At 56.0% G+C, this 21,134-nt stretch overlaps 1 protein-coding gene across 2 annotated transcripts; it reads right to left on the bottom strand.

Moving 5' to 3' along the window:
- Positions 1–67: 67 nt before the first annotated feature.
- lama1 (laminin, alpha 1) lies at positions 68–20,213 on the bottom strand. Of its 2 annotated transcripts, XM_086021428.1 has the most exons (64): positions 20,144–20,213; positions 17,109–17,279; positions 16,832–16,944; positions 16,715–16,766; positions 16,447–16,637; positions 16,183–16,362; positions 16,005–16,094; positions 15,795–15,912; positions 15,392–15,570; positions 15,191–15,284; positions 14,759–14,916; positions 14,541–14,681; positions 13,669–13,827; positions 13,511–13,612; positions 13,231–13,445; positions 13,043–13,154; positions 12,855–12,965; positions 12,612–12,739; positions 12,449–12,535; positions 12,160–12,371; positions 11,227–11,333; positions 10,976–11,156; positions 10,723–10,859; positions 10,427–10,660; positions 10,208–10,351; positions 9,804–9,983; positions 9,548–9,733; positions 9,341–9,468; positions 9,152–9,281; positions 8,941–9,081; positions 8,747–8,865; positions 8,577–8,666; positions 8,274–8,467; positions 8,058–8,200; positions 7,304–7,402; positions 7,108–7,219; positions 6,899–7,046; positions 6,566–6,767; positions 5,833–5,949; positions 5,589–5,752; positions 5,341–5,518; positions 5,165–5,267; positions 4,971–5,087; positions 4,707–4,886; positions 4,489–4,643; positions 4,270–4,413; positions 4,065–4,198; positions 3,848–3,998; positions 3,658–3,782; positions 3,433–3,583; positions 3,199–3,343; positions 2,976–3,117; positions 2,799–2,913; positions 2,537–2,689; positions 2,298–2,449; positions 2,023–2,217; positions 1,740–1,914; positions 1,558–1,664; positions 1,302–1,494; positions 1,083–1,232; positions 861–1,014; positions 645–778; positions 363–576; positions 68–279 (listed from the first exon to the last, which is right to left on the bottom strand). In XM_086021428.1, the coding sequence occupies exons 1-64, from the start codon at positions 20,196–20,198 to the stop codon at positions 125–127; spliced, it is 9,246 nt and encodes a 3,081-aa protein (XP_085877554.1). In that variant the 5' UTR covers positions 20,199–20,213; the 3' UTR covers positions 68–124. The 2 variants fall into 2 exon arrangements, 1 of the variants encoding a protein (XP_085877554.1); XR_015084499.1 differs by lacking the exons at positions 68–279; positions 363–576; positions 645–778; ... (2 more) ...; positions 1,302–1,494; positions 1,558–1,664 and having other exon boundaries at positions 1,765–1,914; positions 2,023–2,161.
- Positions 20,214–21,134: the final 921 nt, after the last annotated feature.

Genomic DNA, 21,134 nt, shown 5'->3' with positions numbered 1-21,134 from the left:
TCTGCCTTTTGGGTGTCCAACTGCAAAGGGATCCTCACTGAAATTGGAGCAGTAAAGATAACGCACACATTTTCAGCTCTTTACTTGTCCAAAGAAAGATAAAGCATGAACATTTGAAGCGTCGCTAGGCAGCAGGACAGGAGTCAGGGCGGACACCCAACGAGAAGTGGGCCTGGATCATGTCGAGAGGGCTTATGAGGTGCGACTTGATGAGACGAACGTTCTTCAGACAACCTCTGAAGGCTGACTTGATTGACAGGCAATTCTGTTTTATTCCATCTGTGGCGACCCCCCCCCCGAAAAAAAAGACTCATCAATTTTCCTAAATGACTGGCCACAATGGGTCTGGGTGTCCGTCTCACCTGGGTACCCGCCCACGAACACGGGATTATCGGTCTCGGCAGAGGTGGACTGTGGGTAGGGGTTGGTGATGGAGTTGCTCCGCCCATCCACACTCAGACTCAGGGTGCGTTTGGTCTTCCTGGCCAGCAAGCGGTGCCAGCGTCCGTCGCACAGCACCGGCCCGTCGGATGCAACCCGCACTCTACCTGCCCCGTTATTCACGTTGAACACCACCTGAGTGTGATACAAAATGCAAATATTGGAAGTAGAAGTTGTGTCGATATTTCATTTGGTGCCCTCACCTGTCCTTGGATCATCTCCAGCCCAATGGCATCCACCTTGGCGCTGCTGATACCAAGGAAGACGCCTTCCGATTGGCTGGTCCGAAACTCCAGAGACACGGACACGTCAGAACCGACCTTGTAGCCGTCCCGCACTAAGCACAACGCAAGCGCGCACAGCATGAGACTCATTTGGCACCAGCTTCTACGCGCTCACGCCTTGTCACCGTTACTCACTCAGCGCGGCGTATCCGCTGCCGTTAAAGTAACTTCCTGTCTCCTCCTTACTGAAGCAGGAAGCGACGTCGTGCTGCGAGGCTGGCCGAGAGAGATCGAGCATGACGCCGTTCAGACTCACGGAGTGAACGCATCCCCGAAGACTTGTCGTCACCTGAGACGGGCACGCCGACGTTCCGTCAACCCATTGCATCGATTCCTCGGGTGCGGCGTGCGTCTTACATTGATTCTCCGGGTGTTGTGCGCACGCGGTAGTCCGCCCAGGTACAGTCTGCCGTTGTCGCCCAGCTGGTTGCCTTTGACTGCCACCGAGTCCGCCGGGGAGGCGTCCACAGAGACGGACACCGAGCGCCGACTGATGTCTGCGGTTACCTGCAACATGCGCGGCGCGGTTAGCCGCGCGTCCGCATTTCCGATAGGCCTGAGCTTCATTCCGCTCACCGTGTGCCATTTGCCATCGTTCACAGCAAGCGAGGAGGCGGCGGCGGTGGCGGCGCCCTTCCCGAAGTCGGCCGACATCAGAGCTCGGCCGGCCGCCAGCCGCAGGACGGCGAAGTCCGTCTGGTTGGCGTCGGACAGCAGCAGCAACAAACCGTCCCGAGCCCGCGTTCGAAGCGACAAGCGCACCGACACGCTGGCCAGAGCGAGACGTAAGTGGAGGCCACCACCCCCGGCCCCTAAAATGAGGCTAACTCACCTTTTGCGGACAGCGAGCGGCTCGATGGTAAAAGTCATGTGACTGTGCCGCGATGACCCAAAGTGAGCTGCTGCGGGCAGGAAGCCGGTCTCTGTTTGCGGCGTACACTGCGAGGCGCATCACAGGTCGGCGACAATAGCCAAGCGTCGCGTCGTGTTAGCGGATACTTGCTGATGAATTACCGTTCGTTGGGCGGGTGCCAGATGAGCGTGCGGGGCCGCGGACGCTCGGAAAGGGTCCGGAGTGGGTTCGACATCCTGGTCTTCTGGAAACTCGGCCCCTCCGATTTTCTCCTCCAGTAGGCAGCTGTCAAGAGCCGCGCCCTCATACCTGACAGCTGCTGACAGGTCAACGAGCCTGTTCAGACAGAACCAATCAAGCCAGACAACGCCAATCATCCAAGCGTTCTGCTCAAGGTTGCAGAGAGATTGACAGTGCGTGCGTGTGCGCGGGCATAACACTGACCGGGCGCCAAGCACCAGGTGCTGTATGCAGCCTCTGAACAACTTGGATATCTTCCGTAATCTGATTGGCAAATGAGCCTCACGGCCCGAAGGCAGTCCTCCAATGAAAAAAGAGGCCGTGGAGAGACGGGGAAGTCCGCCTGGTAACAGCGAGGCTGATTTCAGATTTCGCTCATCAACTTGGATGGAAAGTGATCTGAGAGACGGACGCGTGGACGAGTGTGCGGTCAGACAGATGCGACTGATGAGCTTCTCCGTTGCCGTGGTAACACTTACTTCCTATTGACGTTAACGATGACTGAGTGTTTTGTTCCGTCGGCCAAGGATTCGCCTTCGGCTGCTGCGACCGCCGCCCGCCGGCCGTCCGCACCGATGTAACCGAGCTCCGCCTCCAAAGAACCGTGGAGCAGGTGGACGGACAGGAAGTGCTGCGGATGTACGGGCGTGCGCGCACGCGGGCGGGCTTTCAATACAAGTGGCATGTCGGGCCGCTCGCGCCTTTGGCGGAATCGTACCCGTCGCTGGGCACGCTCGTCGGTGAAGGCGGCCAACAGGATTCCCGATTGGTTGTTTGATTGGAAGGTGAAAAGAAACTCTGCCTCCTGACCAAGCGAACGAGGAGCGATCTGAACGAAACCGCCGCTGAACATCGACACACTGCGCACCGCCTGAACCACAACAACATTGTCGAGTCAAGATATGGGAACAAATGAGCCGAGGTCACACTTTGGCAGTTTGCGTGCGTGCGTGCGTGCGAGCGTGTGCGCGCGCGCGCACCTCAAGGACGCAGCCTTTCCTGACTCCATATGCATCTCTTAGCAGGTCAAAGTTCAACCTTGCGATCTCGACGTTCTTGATGCAGCCAACGTAGGATCGAGAGGCCACTTGTCGCCTAGCAAGCACGTTCATAATCGTGAGCCTGTGATGTCACTTCCTCTTTCACGTGATCCAAACCTGATTGGTTGGGAAGCGGGAAGTCCTCCGACGTAGATGGGATCAAGGTCAGACCGGTTGAGGTCGGAGGCGGTTCCAGGTGACTCGGCTTCCAGCACTTCTTTCTCTGACGATTGGTCGGCGGCCATTATTGAGAGGTAACCTAAAGACGCACACACGGTATTGCACATCCGTCAGATTTGCCAAATAGCGCAGCAGCTGTGCACTCAGGGGCGGGACTAACCTTTGCGTCGGTTCCTTTGTAGCGTGACCTTGTACCACACACCGGTATTGTACTTCCTGCTGGAAGTTAGGACCAGAGGACCAGAGCCGAGGTCAAAGGTCAGACGGACGCAGCCCTCCGCCAGCTCAATGGACAGGAAGTCCCTCTGCAACGGACGGGAACACATCAAAAGCCTTCGGCTGCATCACAGCCAAGGTTCGCCAAGGTGACGTGTGCGGCGTCAGCCGGCCGTACAGTGTTGTTGGAGGCCAGGTACAACAGCAATCCGCCCGGCGACAGCGTTTTAAACAAGAAGACAATGGATGTGGATGTGGCCCGCAGAGACTTTTGGATCAATGCCAATCCCGACCCGTCAAAGTGGAACGATGTCTCTTCCGCCTGGGGACTGAAAACCCCCTTCACGTAAGCTTCGAACACGTGGCAGGTCAGACAGGTGTGCGTGCGTGCGTGCGTGTAAACCTGCTGAAGCAGCCGCCGCATTGTCCTTGTCTGCTGAAGTAGTTCCACAAGCCGATGTTTTTCTCGTTGAGTGACGCCTCTCCCAGGCAGCCGTGAAACGTCGACCACCGCAACGCCGCCGGCCTCTGACGTCACACACACGCGGCGTTAATGTCGGACGGCACGTCTGCGCACGCACGCAGTGCCTCACCTGGGTGCCGTCCGCCAGCCCCCCGATGTGGACCACGGTGCCGTCGTCCATGTGCAGAAGGCGGGCCGGACCGGGCGATGCCGCCATCACCGTTTGGGACGGCGACGCCGCCTCCAGCTGATGGACCGACAGGAACCCGCGAGAGCCCAGCCTACAAACGTGGCAGCCGCGATCAGCGACGTCACCTGCCCCGAGCAGGCGTGTTGCGTTGCGCTACCGTGTGGCGTTGATACTGGTCCATCTGTTGTTGGCGATGTCCAGTCCCGGGTATTCCAGTCGGGTGCTGCCGGATCCGACATCCCAAAGCAGAGAAACTTTCCCATCGCGCATCTCCACTGCGAGGAACTCCTCCTGGATATACAAGCAACGTCAGCAAGCGCGAACCCGCAACCCGCGACCCGCGCGCATGCGTGTGCGTGTACCGTTGTCTTGCTGCCCACATAGAAGAGCAGATTGTTCGGCCTCTTGGTCTTCAAAGTCAAAGCCAAGGTGTTGAAGTTGCTCGGCTGAATTTGGGGTCGGTATGAACGGACGCATTCTCCATCCGCATGCACCGCCACCTTAATCTGATGACATCACAGCAGGGCCGGCACATGACTTCACGAAATACGCTCGAAGGCGCCCAAAGCGAAATGACGTACGGAGGCCGCTTGTCTTCTGGCCTGCGCGATGAGCTCGCGGATGTCGGACAGGTTCCTGCTCAAACTTTCTCCCAGCATGCTCAGCGGCTTGATTTTGTCACTCAAATGCTGCGCGCGATGCTCCGCCTCCTCCAGTTTGTGCCGCACCTCATTGGCTAAACCAGTGACACGGTGTCGATGTCAAAAACTTGCAACATCCTCCAAGCGCCTCAACAAACCTGTGGAATGCGTGTGCGTCATCAGCTGATTGGTCTCCGCCACGCTCTGGTTGCTTTTTTCCACCACGGAAGAAGAATCCAGCAGCTGCCGTCTGACGCTGTACAAGTGCCGCAGCGCCTCCTGTAGGCCGGAGTAAGCAAGCGCGGCCTGCGACCGGGCCTCCTGGAGCTGCAAGGACCCTGAGAAATCCACACCAATCGGTAGTGTCAACCCATCGGCGTATCCACGTGTCGCGACGAGGTGCGACAAGTCGGCCGTCTCACCGTTGGAGAGGCTCCGCAGCTCCCCCGTTGGCTGATGGAGGAGGACGCCCGTGCTGCGCAAATGGCTGCTCAGCATCTGATGTCTCGTGGTTACCACGGACACCTCCAGCCGCACGTCTGGAGAGCAATCGATCGATTTCAAAGACAGACTGATATTTCCCTCCAAAGACACTGTGACGGACGGACAGACGGACCTTCAGCTGTCTTGTTGACCGCGTGACTCTCATTAAGCAGAGCAGAGATGACGCTCAGTCTGGCCCCGCCCCCCGCCGACACCGCCTGCTTTGATTGGTTGGTCTAAAACACAGATCGAGTGAGACGGTGACACTTTTGACCTGTTGGCAGGTGCTGTCCAAGCGTAGTATTTCACCATGTGGACAGCGAGACTGGCAGACTGGCGGGCGTCCGAGGCGACTCGCCAGGCCTCGTTGACTCGCCAGGCCTCGTTGACTCGCCAGGCCTCGTTGACGCCGTTTGTGACATGGGCATCCAGCGCCGCCAATCGGCTGCTGTTCTGAGAAGAGTTCCAGACCGCCGACGGCAGAGCACTAAGACGGGCAAAAACCCTTTGTTTACAAGATCCTTGCTACATTAGATACGGGTGAGTCTCACAGTTACCGGTGCAGGGAGAGGGCGCGGCTGTGGAGCAGGTGGGCATGGCTCTCCGCTCGGTAAACCCTTTCCAGCGAATCAGTGCTCTTCAAACCCGTGACCAGAGCCTCCACTTTCCTCCTTAGCAAAGGGCGCCATTGATCCAGTTTGCCTCCCAGCACGTCCGCCTGCTTCTCGCACGTGCGGCAATGCAATCGCTAGCATTAGCATCTCACGAATATTGTTGCCGCTTGGCAAGAGGACGTCTTACGGCGATGATGTCGGCGAATGCCTCAGTCAGGTTGACCGCATCGTTCAGCAGCGGCCGGCTGGCCTCCATCACGTCCTCCACGCACACGCACGCAACGCTGACGTTCTGGTGGGCTGCCTGACACACACACACACACACGCGCGCGCGCAAACACACACTGCGCTGAAGTCAAAAGCCACCGTTGGAGTTGTTGCTTGCGCGCGGAAGACAAGTGGAAATTGTCAAACTCATTCAGGCTGGCAAAAATGCATGAGCAAAATGCAATGTGCAGTGTCACATTTGAGTTTGTCCGTCCATCTTTGTTGCTTTTAGTCGAGTACTTCTTGGGTGATGGGCAACGTTGAGCACATGGACGCAATTGTGCCACTGGACAGTTACTGTGACGCAAATGGTGAGAACACATACAGTGCAAGGCTGGGAAAAAAACATCTTTTCTTTGTGGAGCAGTTTTACGACTCAAAGACTTCATTTGTGGAGCAACTTTCTAACTTTGTGGAGCATTTTTTTCCCTCTGGTTAAAACTCAAGCAAGGTTTTTATTCAACAATACAATTTTATAATACCTTTTATGTGGTCATTTTTGTTTAGTATGCCCCTCAATGGCCAGATATGGCTACTGCATTTAGAGGCGTGCTCTCCTTGATGAGGTCAAGGGTTAAAAGCAAGATGGCCGTCTTAAGTCAGGTGTGCGTATGTGTGTGTGTGTGTGTGCGTGCTTGCGTGCGTGCACATACCTGATGACGGCCAAGCAGAGTGTTTGTGGCGTTCATCACAAAGTGCGTTTGTATGTTTTCTTTTGCAGCGTCTTCCAGGTGTGTTTGCGCTTCTTGCAGCATCTGCGCCCGAGTGGCCAGGCTAGCGGCGAGGGGCCGGAGCCTGTCGCCTGCGCCCGGGAGGAAGTGTCGTTGGAGCGACTCGACAAGAGACTCTGACAGACTGAGAGAGAGAGAGTCGAGGGTGAAGCGGCACTTGTGCTCATCCAGGTGAGCAAATGATGGACTGGTCGCCTGCCGATCACAGAATAGCGTAGCGGCGAATGCGACCGGAGCGAGGTCGTAAAGACAAACCTGAGCTCGAGACTTGCCCAGCTTGCGGCTGTGCTCAGGTTGACGGCTCGCATGCTTGCCGTCACGGAGGCCGTGTGGTCCAGCAGCCGCGCCCGACTGGCTGTTTCCGGCACCACCCCGTTCAGTTGCTCCGCCTCCCTCGTGAGTGCTGCGGCAATCACAAGTAAGCGAGTTGGACTTTTGATGTTGCCATGACAGACATCGGTTACCTTCAATCTGGTCTTGAACCCGTTTGAGCTTTTCCATCAGCTGACTTGCGAGTGACCAGCTGTCATTGGCGGAGACGCTCACTCGCTCCCAGTCCCGTGACGCGCTCGCGGCCTGGCCAATCAGGCGACGGGTGGTCAAAAGTTCAGACTCTTTCCTCTCGCCTCATTGGCATATGGTCTTGTGACCTCAGCGTACCTGCTTTATCAGAAGGCTGAGGTCAGAGGTCAGGTGCGTGGCATCTTCTTCCACTCTGTGCGATGGCATCTCCAAAGACGTCCGTTCTGCGAGCATCAGCTGACAGGCGCAGCGGTTCAAGAAACACTGAAAGATGACTCTATCTTTGCTCATCTATCTATGGCAGCAACATGTAGCGACAGTCGAAAGTTCATCACAGTTGCCTTTAGTGCGCGTTGAGCGTCGAGGAGGTTCCGCGGAGGAGCTCAAATCAAGGAAGCGCGCACGTTTCTTTTACCAACCTTTTATCAAAAAAAGCCCCGCGCTCCATGGATGGTAAACGCCACAGGGCTGAAAATTAAACACTCAACTTTTTGGGGATGGCATTTCTTGATTATTTTAGGCTAAGTAGATATATTTTGCGGAGTCTCTGTTTGATTTCAGACAATATTTCATACTGGGATGACTTTTATACACTGACTCATCGTTACAAAATGACAGTCTGTGATAATGAGGATGTCTATTTGTTCACAAGAAAATGCAAAGTCTTGGCGGGTCTCCCGTGTTTGAGCATCCCACGCAGGCCCGGCCGGGATGGCTAATGTGGTGCGCCAGGAGCATTCCCAGCGGGCCTGGCTGCTTTATGAGCCGCTAGGAAATGGCGAATGTGAACAAAACGGAACATTTACCATCGCCAGACAATTCTGCGAGCGGACGGCGGCATGTGAAAAGGCTCATAACGCGTAGCACGTGGAGCCCTTTTTTCTCGGACTACCTGCACGTCTCTGGTCTGCTTATTGAGCGCCACCAGCTGCCGATAGGGTGCCACGGCAACACTGCTGATGTTGACGGCTTGCCAGTGTCGGTGCGTTCCGTCCAAGTCGTCCAGGAGAGCGCCGGCGCAGTCGTCGTCACACGCTGGACGCAAACAACACCGTCGTCTGCCGCCCCGAGACGTCAGCGTGCATTTTGGCGCGCGACGGACACTCACGCGAGCATTGGCTTCCCTCCAGGACGTGACGCTCATCGCACCGCTCGCACGCTGGCCCTTGGACCCCGGCTTTGCACTGGCACCCGCCGCTCATCGGGTCGCACAGCGGATGCAGGGAACCCCAACCGGTGCAGTTGCATGGGGTGCACGCCCCCCCTGGCAATGAGGGGTTGCCGTAGTAACCCAGAGAGCACCTGCGCGACGACGGCAGAGCCAAGGAGTGTCAAAGGGAATACTGTGCTGTGCCTGTATTGGACCTGCCGCCTTGACACAACTCGACGCCTTTGGAGCACTGGGACTTACCGCTCACAGTAGCGCCCCTCATATCCCGTCAGACAGGAAGTGCAGCGAAAGTCTCCGAGCGTTCCCTCCGACACACATGTGGGACTGAAACTGCGCGCGGCGCATAGGCCACTGTTATTTTTCCCTCTGTCAAGGGGCGACTCCATTGAAGTCAAAGGGCGCAGCGTCACCTGTTGTCCTGCAGGGGGCAGGCACACGGCGAGCAGTCACTAGCGGATCCGCTGACGTTCCCATAATAGCCGGGGGAGCACAGCTCACAGCTCCGCCCACTGGTGTGATGTCGGCACTCCTGCGTGACAAACGAGCCCGTGTGCAAACCGCTGCTCTGGAGTCGCTCGGACCTGCGCGGCCGGCGCCCGCTCACCTGGCAGTGGCCGCTGCGTGTGTCGCAGCTGCTGCTGTGGTTGTTGCAGCGACACGCCACGCACGGACGCACCAAGGCAGACTTTCGGGCCCGAGGCGGCAATTCCCATAGCGGCTGGCGGAAGAAACCTGGCGCGCATTCCTACAGGCGGACGACCGGGAGAATTGAGGTTAGCCGCGGTCACCGCGGCGACACAAGCACCCGAACATACCTGACAGGATGTTCCGGCGTAACCCGGCGGGCAAAAACACGACTCGATCAGTCTCGCCGCGCCCAACCCGGCTCCCGGCTCGCCAGCTTCCGGTTCTTCTCGCGCCGTTTCCATGGTGATGTTTGAAATCCTTCAAGAGATTTTAGTCAGTCAAGCAATCACCAAACATTTGTGGACGTGGCCACTCACCTGCTCTGCTGCAGTCGCGTCCCGTACGAAGCCTTGACGATGATGTACTGCAAGTCGCTGAGCACCGACAGGAAGTCGCTGTGGCTGACCGCCTTCTCGGACACCGAGTTAAAGTACCTCCACTTGTGCTGTTGCGCACACGCGCGCGCGCGCGCATTGTAAGCGTGTGGTCCGGTAGCTCGCAACTGCCGGGAACCCCGGTCGTACCTCTGTCAGCCTGATGTCATGCTGGGTCCTGATGCCGTTGCCAGGGGCAACCATGTCGGTGTAGATGAGCAACTTCCTCAAGGCTCCTCCCCTGATCAGCACCTGAGGCTCCTGATTGACCAGCCCTCCGGCATCGTCCGCGTAGAAAGTCACAATGTATGACAGCACGCCGCCGTACGACAGCAGCTAAACGCACGCACGCGAACAAGTTGGAGGAAGCGGACCTGAGCTGAACCTGACGACGGGCCGTGATTACCTGTTGGCCTTCAAACTGGGGGGGCAGCCTCCAGTAGAGCGGAGCGCTCAGGGCGCTTGCGTTGAGGTAGCGGGTGTCCAGCAGCATGTCGCCGCCCTGCTGGTGGACTCCGGCTATAACAGCCTCCAAGTCGGACTGGCTGACCAATGGCAGCAGAGCAGGGGAGCGAGCCAACGTGATCTACGACGACATGCGACACTGACGCGTCAGCAAGCGCCTGCCTTTTGCTTTGGCCTTTTGCTTCCTGCTGCCTTTTCTTCTTCACTGGCTCGTTTTCGGCACCCCTTGACCTTTGTTGCCTTGTGCGCCCCTTGAGCCTTTTAGATCTACTGTCGTACGCTATGTTGCACACGGTCGATGTGAGAGCGGTTGGGCTCAAGCGACGGGAGTCGACGCATACTCACGAGAGCCCGGCGGAGGCCTGAGCGCTCCTCGCACTCCTGACTGAGTCCAGAACAGAAGCACGGAGAGCAGCCGTCCGGATTGGCTGACGACAGAGCGAAGAAACCCCGAATGCACTCCTGGCAGCGTCGCCCCAAAACCGCCGCCTCAAAACACATGCGCGGATGGATACTCAGTCGCGGCGCAGGTACAACAAACGCACACGCAGGCACGAGTGTTACCTTGCACGCACACTCGCCGGTGCGTTGGCAGTCACACACGCCGAGCGTTCGATTGCACGAGTCTTCTTCTGTTCCCGCTACGTCGCAGCCACACGCCGAGCATGTTGGGTAGCCGTAGTGACCGGGAGCGCACAGGTCACATGACCTGCCCGAGAATCCCTCTCTGCACAGACACTGGCCACTGGTCAGCTCGCACTGAGAGGCGGAGCTTCCTTCTGCACTGCAGTTGCAAGGCTGAAAGGACGGACAGGATTGAGATGTGCGTGTGCCAAATTGTGTCAAGCATGTGTGCGTACCTTGCAGCCTGCCACGGGATGGTGACCCCAGTATCCTGCCGCACACGTGTCACAGGTGTCGCCCTCTGTGTGGGCAGGGCAGACGCACTCCCCACTTTGGGGGTGACAGTTCCCGCCCGTGCGGTTGCAGGTGCATGCTGGGAAAAGAGCGACACAACGCAGCGTGGGCCATCAGGCGCTCGCAGGGAGAGGACGACCACGGAGCCGAGCGCTCGGCAGCCGCCGCGTTGACAACTTTGGGCGCCGCGGTTACCTGCGCAGCCGCCGGCATGCGACCCAAAGAAACCGCGGCCGCAGCGGTCGCATTTCTCTCCGTCCACGCCGGCCACACATTGGCAGCGGCCGCCGTCGTCGCAGGACTCGGCCAGAGATCCCTCGGGGTCGCAGCCGCAGGCCACGCAGCCGGAGCCGCCCTGCGGCGCGAAGAAGCCCGGCTGAACCGAAGCGGGAACCTCGCCGTTACTTTGGAACGATGGACTCGAAAAGCGCAAGGCGTCGTCAAACCTGGCAACGGTCGCACGCCCGTCCCGTCACGTTGTCTCGACACGCGCATTGACCCGACGTGACGTCGCAGACGCTCGACAAAGATCCGTTGACATCGCAGTCGCAGTCTGTGAAAAAAGGAACGGCCCATGAGTATGAAAAGATCCAAAGGCAAATGTCAGGTTTTGCAAACTCATCTTCAGTTCACGTCATGGACACGTACTCGCTCGTCGATTGCCAAAGCACACTCTTTGCGTTCACTCTCCATGTGCTGAATATCTTAAACTCGTCTGCCCTTGTAGATTATTATGATTAGGGTTATTATCAGTAGTGCTGTACATAAGACTGCACTCACCCAGGCCAAGACTTTAGGGAGTGGAGTTCTAGACGAGGCCAAGACCTCCAGACCCATCTTGAGACCAATACCGGCCTTGAGTGTTGAGGGACCAACTTTTTGTGACATTTGCTGGCAACTCCCAAATCCTCTCAGACTGCAGTTTGAACCAGCGACCGCAAGAAGACGGCAGAGGAACAGCGGGCCTCCTTTTACGCGGTCGCTTGTGTTAATGGTGGCTGGCGGAATGCAGGGACAGCTTTGGGACGTCCGACATCCGACACTCGCTTCAATAGCGGCTCTCTTGCAACTATTTGAGCGTACACACCGCAAGGGATGCAGGTGGTGTTGTGCATGTCATGATGTCATGTCGTGATCTGAATGCAAGATGACGTGCCACAGTTGCGGCAATATCCTGCCAAAGACGTCTTATGGAGGGAACGGATCTGACCGCGTTGTACGGACGCTATGTTATACACTTTCCACGTGAGAGTGGCTTCAGACACACACGCACACAAACAGCAGCGCGTGACAGCACATCAGAGAGGTCGAGGGTCAGCTGTAATCTGGATTTGGAGAGCTCAACATTCTTCCGCAATCAAAACATGACTGTGGGGCACCTTGGCAATTCTTCTGGCGCACAGCGTCTCCATAGAAACCAGCGGCACACATCTCACAGTGCCTCCCGGCCGTGTTGTTGCGGCAGCGGAGGCACTCCCCGCTGATGGCGTCGCAGTGTCCCGCCTCTTCGCGGTCCACATTGTCGTTGCATTGGCAGCGAACACAAGACCCGCCCACTACCTGCGGGTTACCGTAGAAACCGCCGGAGCACCTGGCAACGTGAACGAAAGTCATCGCAGCGGTCTCGCTTCGGCCGCGCGTCCGTCAACGGCTGTCGGTCCCCCTTACTTGTGACACTTGCTCCCGGCGTAGCCTTCTTGACACTGGTCACACGACACCAGTCCAAACGAGTCCAGAACGCATGTCGGACTGAAACTGGCACACGAGCAAGCGGCTTCGAGTTTTGCCATTCTGCAGCTGTGGCCCGAAGAGCACAAGCGATGAGACCCACCTGTTGGACGCTTCGGTCAGAGGACACGCACAACGCCGACAGTCGTCCGCTGTCCCCTCGGTGGCATCGCCGTAGAAACCAGGGAGACAGCGCTCACAGTGAGGACCGGTGGTGTGATGGCGACAACCCTAAGAGACAGACGACGCTCGTCGTTTTGACGACTTGCCTGGGCTCGCGGTCGGGGCGGGGCGCTCGTACGTGAGGAGCCCAGAACTCTCTCGAACCGGTTGCGACGTGACTCACCAGACACGCGCCGTTAAGGTCACAGTCCGAGGCGTGGTCATTGCATTCGCACTGCATACAGTTCCCTCCAAACAAAACGTCACCAACCCTGTAAAAACCCGCAAGGCACGACTGCACGGACAGAAAGACAGACACTCGGCAAGGAGCCTCTTAAGAGCACGCCTGCGCAAAGGAAGTGACGAGCTCACCTCACAGGAAGCGCCGCTGTAGCCCCACGGACATTCACAGGTCTCCATGGCGACCGCCTGGACACCAGACGCAGACTGAGAGTCGGCCACGTCCAGGGACACAGAGGTGAGGCTGAGAGAAAGAGTGTTGATTTCGCATCAGGTGAGCGCGGCTGCTGACGGGCTCTTCCTGTTGAGCGCATCCTCACCGCATGGCTCCGCCGGCCGAGGCGTTGAGGTGAACTTTGACCCTCAGCGACGTCACCTCAGCAAAGACGAACAGCAGGTCGTCGCGGCTTACTTGGACTCCCGTTTGTCGCTCTACAAATTGGCTTGGGAGCATGCGGATGGCAACGGAGTGCTCGACCAGCGGCGAGAGGAAGAGGACGCGGGGTGGCGAGAGGTGGAGCGCTCGCCCGTTGCCCTGTCGGTGACAAGATCCTGTTCACCCTGCGCGCACTCACTCAGACACCGCTGTACTTGTGCTACCTGGATGATGACGTCAGCGTGGGCCGGGACCAAATGATGCTTGTCGTCCAGTGAGCCGTGATAAACGACAGAATAGTTCAGGAGACCCCCGTAGGACGACAGCTGAAAAGAGACACGGCGTCACGCCGGACGAGGATGGACGCCGGCCGATTGCCTACCTTGTTGCCGAGGAAACTGTCAGGCGCCTCCCACCACAGCTCTTGTGCTTGACCATGTCCAGAGGAGACGTTGCCGGAGGCGGGAAGTTCATTACCCAGGGTGGTGGGGTATTCGTGGAGGGAGGAGGAAGGCAGGAGCCAAGCATCTGTGGAAACCACCTGCAACACTTGACAACGTCACGCGTCCGATCGCCAACGTCGGCGCGGTCATGTCAACGGGGGCAAGACTCAAACGCCGCACGGTGGCGGCTTGTGTCTGTAGATCGCAAAAGCGAGACCGCCGGCCGCCTCTCGCGGCTGAAGCTAGAGGGCAGCCATCTTTGCATTGCCACTGTTACTGACCAACTTTTTGGGTTGTTTTTGCCGCTGTTCTGTTGGACGCCAGGATGCCGCTCTGGAGTCGGGAGAGCCTCGCAGAGAGCACCGACTTCACTGGCTGCAGCCACCATTCAGACTTGATAATATGACGTCAGAATGGTGACTTAAGGATGCTAAGTTGACATTTCACAGTGATTGTCTTATTTTCTTGGCAGACTTTCACGTCATTGTTGATGCTTCTGACAACGTGATGCAGATGAATCTTTGAGTGGCACTCACAGCTTTCCCTTATGAGAGAATATGTTTAGTGGCATTGGTTCTGCTCAAATCTGCATTCGGAACTTCTCCCACGCTTATTGGCACGCCACTGTGGCAGAAAAGAATGTGTCCGCGCCACGCAGACGTCAACGTGATCAAGTCAAGCGCGCTTAGGGAGTGGCAATGCAAGAGAGCTTCACTTCTCGGTACGGCCAGTAGTTGCCATTCGAGGTCCAGGTGATTGTATTGGTCTGTGCTGTAGATATGCAAATTCACTCCGCAAAGGATGCGCGTACCTGCGTAGCCAACCAAGTGGAGCTCTCGCAGACGTCCGAAACGCCGAAACAGAAGCAATCTGTGCAGCCCAGCGGGTTGGCGGCTTGCAGGTTGTAGAATCCAGATTTGCACAAGTCACAGTGACCCCCCATCACGTTGGCCTGAGGAGGAGTGCAACACCGCGCAGGTCCCAAATATCATCCTGTACCGATCGCACGATTCTGGCCATTGGACCTACTTTGCAAATGCAGTCGTCACACGGGTCCCCGTTCGTGCTGCCGGCCAGGCTACACTCACAGCGAGCACAAAGAGGAAAGTCTCGGAATCCAAAAGCACAGCGGTCACACCTCCGACCTGCGAAACCCTTCTTACACGCGCACTGACCTGCACTAGCACCTAGCACACGCACACGCACACATACACGTACACAGCAGTTACCGCCTCAACTTCTAATGTCAGGTTAGTTTACCAAGTGACATCTCCTTACCTGGGTGAATGATAAATTAAATGAATACAAATGCAACACATCTTCCTTCACAGTCGATGCAAAACTCAGCCAATGAAGCCGGAAGTGATCGTATCAATAAAATACTCATGTAAGACTACTCTATGTCTATAAAACCATTTGCAAAAGCCGCACATAAGCATTGACTTGAAGCATAAAAGGCACCTGGCAAAGTGTGGTCTCTGGTGCAGATGGACGACTCGGCGCCTCTCAGATCACAATCACACGCCACACAGGGCGACTCGGAATAAGGAGAAACCTGAAGGCAGGCAGGCACGCACGCACGCACGCACGCACGCACGCACACACGCTTGAGTTATGGCTTCCGTGCAAGCGGCTTGTGTGCGTACATGTCGCTGCGCTTACCTGGTCAGGTCGAAAGTAGCGGTCGGCGCAGGTCTCACAGTTGATCCCGGCTGTGTTCTGCTGACATTCAACACAGACTCCGCCCCCGTGGCGAACGCCATGGATGTTCGAGCTCAATCTGAGATCAGCAACCGTCTGATTGTAGAAGCAGTCGCTGGCTTTGTTGTGACAGTTGCACTCTGAGAGGCACACCGAGAGAGAAATGGTTGGCGTTAGCGTCGAGGGTTTACGCGCCGGTACATTTTCGATACAACGTTTATCCACCCGTTTAATAAGAGCAACGGCAAGTCCGCAGGCGACCAGCTAGAGCTTAGAAAGACACGAGACCTTCATAAGACAACAGAAACGGGGACTGTTTCATTGATCATCCAAAGACATTTGTCTTCTCAATCGCAAGTCTTACTTTCGCATGTGTTTCCCTCAGAGATAGTCCCTGCTTGCCATGGTTGCTGGTGGTAACCGGGGCAACAGTGGCTGCAGCTCGCTCCGCAAGTGTTGTGTTCACACACACACTGCAGTTTCTACGCACACACACACACACACACGGACGTGTTTCACTTCTACGTATTGATCAGAGAGCGGGGAACAGGTGGGAATGAGAGCAGGGTGCTACCTTGGTAAAAGGGTCCAGCGGACAGCTTCGGGCATGCCCATAGCAGATGCACATGCCCCCCACAGAGATGTCTTTGATGGAGTAATAATACTGTAAAGAAAAGACGGACGCTTTACTCAGGAGGGAAAAGGCGACCCGGGTGCGTCAGTCACGTGAGCAATCCAGACGCCAGCCATACCCGACGAGTTACGATGGGGTCGATGTCTCGAGGGTCGCGTGTGCTCAGAGTCATCAGGTCAGCGTTGAGCGTTCGGATTCGCTGTAAGCGAAGTCGGATGAAACGGGCTGAGGTGAAATTCAAGAGTTCAGAGGTCAAATCGTCCGCTCCAGGTCGACTGTTAATCAGCGATGTGTGAATCTGAGAGAGACAAGAGACAGGTGAAGAAAAACAAAACAAAGCCCTGCTGCATCTGAAGCGGTCGTCGCGGACAGCCGGACTCACCTCTCCGTGCTCCAGTGGCTCCAGCCTGGAATAGTAGGACGTGCAGATGACCTCCGTGTCGCCCTTGTAGGTCGGGGGGCCAAGTCTCGGAGCCACGTTGTAACGGGACAAGCACTCCGAGTCGCTGGTGGCGTAAAACTGCCACGGCTCAAAGGTCACGCCGTCCATGGAACGCTCCAGAATCCAGTTACCTGCGGGAAAGACTGGCTTCAGATCTCCGAGCGCTCCCTTTCAACAGAGTTTGCCAAGTACACAAACACACGCTGACCGGGTCGGGGAGAGTTTGCTGCCTTGATGATGACGTAGGCCACCTGAAAGATCTGCAAAGACAAGACGGGCCTTACAAGCTGCGTACGACGCAACGTGTCGGTTGACCACACGTCACCTGTTTCAGATCCAGCGTGATGGTGACCCAGTGGAACCGGCGCCCGTTCTTGATGCTGGGACTCTGCCACCACCGGTTGGTTCCATCGATAGCGTTGGTGATGGGATGGCGTTCTGGACGGACAAAGCGGCATTGGCGTGAGTCCCGTCGTCATAAACGGCTCGTGCTCTTTTGTTAGGCAAGAGGTCCCTCTGAGCTGAATCGTTGTCAGTCCATCCCCAAATTCTTTGGCAAGGCAAAGAGGTTACTATTGCAATGCCCTCAGTTGACTTTGTACCTTTGGATAGAACGGAGTGGCCGTCACACTTTGGACAATGAGGGTTCTTGATTAATCGTCCGGGCACGTGTTCGACCAGTTTGCAGTAAACTTCTGCTTCCCGCTCTCCACATGTGGCGTTGCTGGTGATCTCGGCGTTACTGGCCAGGTTCAAAATGGCTGGGAACAGACCTGCAGCACAACAATGGAAGCATTAGCAGCCTCAGGTCGCTAGCATAGCATTGGCTAGCGGCGACTGAATCGGATTTCCTTCCAGTCGCCAGCGACGTAACCATTTTGCTTCTCGGCCCTTTTCTTTTCCATCCCCAAGTGGGCAGAAGATGAAGAGCACGTTCAAAATGGTCCTCAGTGACCGACCACCGATCGGAGGCGCACGTCTCACGCAAAATAGTGGAGCACCTACATGTGATTGTTTTGCTAAAATAAGCGTTTGGTGATGCAAGCCCGAATGGTATCAATCTACTCTGTTAGTCCCGATTTGGCAAAGGAAATAAATGCGGTGTGGAAATGTCGAACGTCTGGTTTCATTGCCATGGGCCTGTTTTGTCTGCTTCTCGAGGCCTAAAGTCAAGGATAGCAGCGCTTCAAGGTTAATCCCACAGTTGCCCTACAACACGGGAATGAGTGGAGGTGCGCTTTTCCACGTGGGTCCGTCTCGCTTGTTGTTCAGGTCAGCGATTCCTCACCTCAGTTATGTGCCGCACCCGCGGGAAATGATGCAATTTCACTTCACTGGGCCCAAAAATGTTTTCAGTGCCTTTTTCTTGGCCTACGCTGCTACGTATGCCGGCGGTTTACAGTGACTGGCAGAACAACTCAGTGCTCTTCCTCGTGACGGCCGAAGGCCCAGCTAAGCAGCGTCTCCACTTGGTGCCATTCATACGGCGCAATAGTAGCCGAGTGTTGAACGAACACTAACCTGACCCACGTTTGGCACACTCAATAATTACACTTGAGATGAGATCATTATTATTTCACGAAATATACTTTTGGGGACATTTTGTGTGGCGGCGTGCCGTCATTTCATTTTTTTTTCAAACAATAAGTATGCGCTGTTGGATTCGGCCTCTTTGACGCATATGATTAGGCGCGATAGGTGACCTGCCGGATCTTGGTCGTCGTGTCGCTGTGAGCTCTCAAATTTCGAAATCAGAGGCCAGTACAAAATGTTTGTTCAACTACAGTGTTACATTTATTTGGAAAATGGAATCGGTCACGAAAAATGCTTGCAATGACTCAACATTTTTACAAGTGACAACCATTTGCAAAGTTGGTATTTTAGCACGAAACATGAAGTGAATGCACAATAAGTTGTTTTGGCGGGTCGCAAGAAATGGTCCGACGGGCGGGATCGAGTGGTTTGACACCTGTGCCGTGAAGTGATTTGTCACTGCGTGGACCTTGGCAGGGGTTGACTATTAGCCATTGAATCGGCATCCCTTTTGGAAAATGGCTGACGTTTTGGAATTTGAGGTGGCGAGGACGTTTTCTCCAAAGTCAACTCCCAACGAGCATTTGTGCCAAATGTCGTGGTCGTCGAATCAAAAGAGCAATTGCGGTTTTGCTTTTGTTAGCGCGCGCGGGCCCGGCGGTTGGCGCGGACGCCTCCCATGAGTCCGGCTGTGGGTTAGCTCCAACTTCCCAGGGTGAAATGTGCATGTTGTCAGCACGCTTGCGTGGCTTTTCTCCGGGTACTCTGCCTTCCTCCCACCTTTGCGCCCCAAATCGCGCTCCTTAGGCTCATTGAGAGTCAACTGCCCCAGGGTGTTGTGAGAGTTGGGGTGAATCTATGGGGTGGGGGCCCTGCATTTGATTGGCGCGCAGTTCAGGATGTCAGCTCACCCGCAACCTGAGCGAGGACAAGCGCTACAGTGGAAAATTGACGGACGCGTGGAAAGTCTTACAACGCGTGAAAACAAACAATGGCTCATTGGTGCCAAAGTGCACGACTGTTGTTCATGGATGCTGGACGACACTTTCAGAGGGTCAACAGTCTTGTGCGCACAGCTGCGAAGGTGTGATAGCATCAACTGGGTGGGCTCGCTCGCTCTGGCTCTCTCTCTCGCGCACGCACACCCACACCCACACCCACGCACGCACACACAGTTGTATTGAGGAACCTCGTTTGGGGGTGCTTTTGTTTGGTATGTTTGTGTGTGGGGGAGGTGGTGTTCTATTGTTAACACAAATGATCACCCACATGCAGACACACAGACACAGCGTGTGTTTCCCTGCGGGTGGCAAAGGATTGTGTTGCAGAAAGCACACACCAAATGAGTATCACGGGGTTGACCAGCCCAAATGTGAAATAAGGGCAAGATCTGTAAAATGTAAAGCCCAATGCCATGGCTGGGTGAACCAATCACTCACGCGTTAGCCACCAGTCGTCTTATCTGAACAACAGCCATTTTGTTGAGTTGGCAAAGACTCGCTGTTGCGCGTGTGAACCTTCCTCACGAGAACATTTGCTCGCTGTGGCGGGGCGCCGTTGCTCTTGCTTGGGGTTGACGAGGACGACAAAGCGCAAGTGACGACCGCTTCCCGAGTCAAGCCCCCAAATCAAGGGCGTATCGTAGCAATCTCCGTGTGGCGCGCAAATGCGCCGCGCACCGCCGCGCACCGCCGCGCACCACCGCGCACCACCGCGCACCACCGCGCACCACCTCGCAGCACCGCGCACCACCGCGCTCCCAGACTACTTCCGACTCTGCGCGTGCGTCCCGGCGCAAGTGGGCACGAGGCATCGCACGAGAGCACCTCTCCCAGACCAAACCTGGATGTCCGCGTTCTGCCTCTAGGACGCACGTGCTTTCTCAACTCTTTGCCGTTGCGCAAATCAATCATCAACCATTCATGAAAACACATTTCACCTAGCGCTGTTCACGCGTAGCATGGTGGAGCTTTTTCTTGATTTGATGGGCCCAAATAAGGTGCATTTCAAAGCAGGTCATCAAGACTTCGGATATCGGCCCTGCTCACGTTTGGCGAGCTATTGATGCAATTTCTGTTTCTATGACGACAAGGAATAGTCTCACCTCTCTGCTGGGAAGCCGTTTGCTGCGTCAGCAGCAACAACACGAGCAGGTTCATCGCCAAAGTCACAAGAGGGAGAAGCGCAAGTGGAATGTGTGCCGGCTGGCCCCACTTGAAGAATGCGTTGCTGCAGACTCTCTGCTGCATCCCAATGTGATTTCATTCATTCTCTTCAGCGAGGGGGGAGGGGAGGACTATACCACTCCCTCGGGGAAGAGGGGTTGGCTCTTGATTTTGGGGGAAACCTGCACTTAGCCAATATTTCGCTCGAGCATATTTGCACATTCCCTTGGGATTTCATTCCTATGTGTTGACTTGCTTTTCCATGAAATCCTTTCAGTATGTAACCCTAACCCTAACCCTAACACACAAAGTAGAAAAGAGGAGTTGATGTTGCTCATGATAGAAGAACTCTTGTTGCTGTGTATGATTTCTTTTCCGAGTCCTTCTTTTGGTTTTTCTGACACGCACTTTTGGGTTGAGCTGCCATCTGAGGGACTGGGGGTTGCATGGTTGGCTGGCCCGGCCCGGCCCGGCCCGGCCCGGCCCGGCCCGGGCTGGGCGCTTGTTGGGGGCGTTGCTCTCCTCTCTCTGTCCATTCAGTTCAAACCATTGAGCGGTGGTTGGGTGCCTGGAGCACACTTGTCTACACTTGGAACTGATAAAGAGCAGCACCCTCTAGTGGTAGCATACAAACGGTAAAATACAAATCCCAATTGCAACGAAAAGGTCACCCAGCAGGACCCTTGCTAGCTGTGCGCTAGAGCTGGGCAATGTGGAAGGAAAAAAAAAACTTCTGTCATGACATAAGCCATATTGTACGCATGTACAGTTGGTGCTAGACGCTGCCGCTCGCCTCCTGACTGCAGCGCGGAAGACGGAGCACGTAACCCCAATTCTGGCCTCCCTTTGGCTGGCTCCCGGTGCATTTCAGGGTTCATTTGAAGATGCTTCTATTTGTTGACAAGTCTTTGCATGGCCTGTCCCCGGCGG

This window comes from Filicampus tigris, chromosome 21 (genome assembly GCF_054856515.1).
Source record: "Filicampus tigris isolate MCC_2025a chromosome 21, RoL_Ftig_1.0, whole genome shotgun sequence".
Taxonomy (NCBI): domain Eukaryota; kingdom Metazoa; phylum Chordata; class Actinopteri; order Syngnathiformes; family Syngnathidae; genus Filicampus; species Filicampus tigris.
Note: the sequence above shows the minus strand (reverse complement) of the source record. Positions and strands in the feature narration are given on the sequence as shown.

Excerpts from the sequence above, each read along its gene's own strand:
- lama1 (XM_086021428.1), bottom strand. The coding sequence starts at position 20,198 with ATGAACCTGCTCGTGTTGTTGCTGCTGACGCAGCAAACGGCTTCCCAG. Across the intron at positions 12,966-13,042 it reads ACAGCGGCGCTTCCTGTGAG|TCGTGCCTTGCGGGTTTTTA; the intron begins GTGAGCTCGTCA and ends CTGTCCGTGCAG. Across the intron at positions 7,403-8,057 it reads AGCAGACCAGAGACGTGCAG|CTGATGCTCGCAGAACGGAC; the intron begins GTAGTCCGAGAA and ends TGCGCCTGTCAG.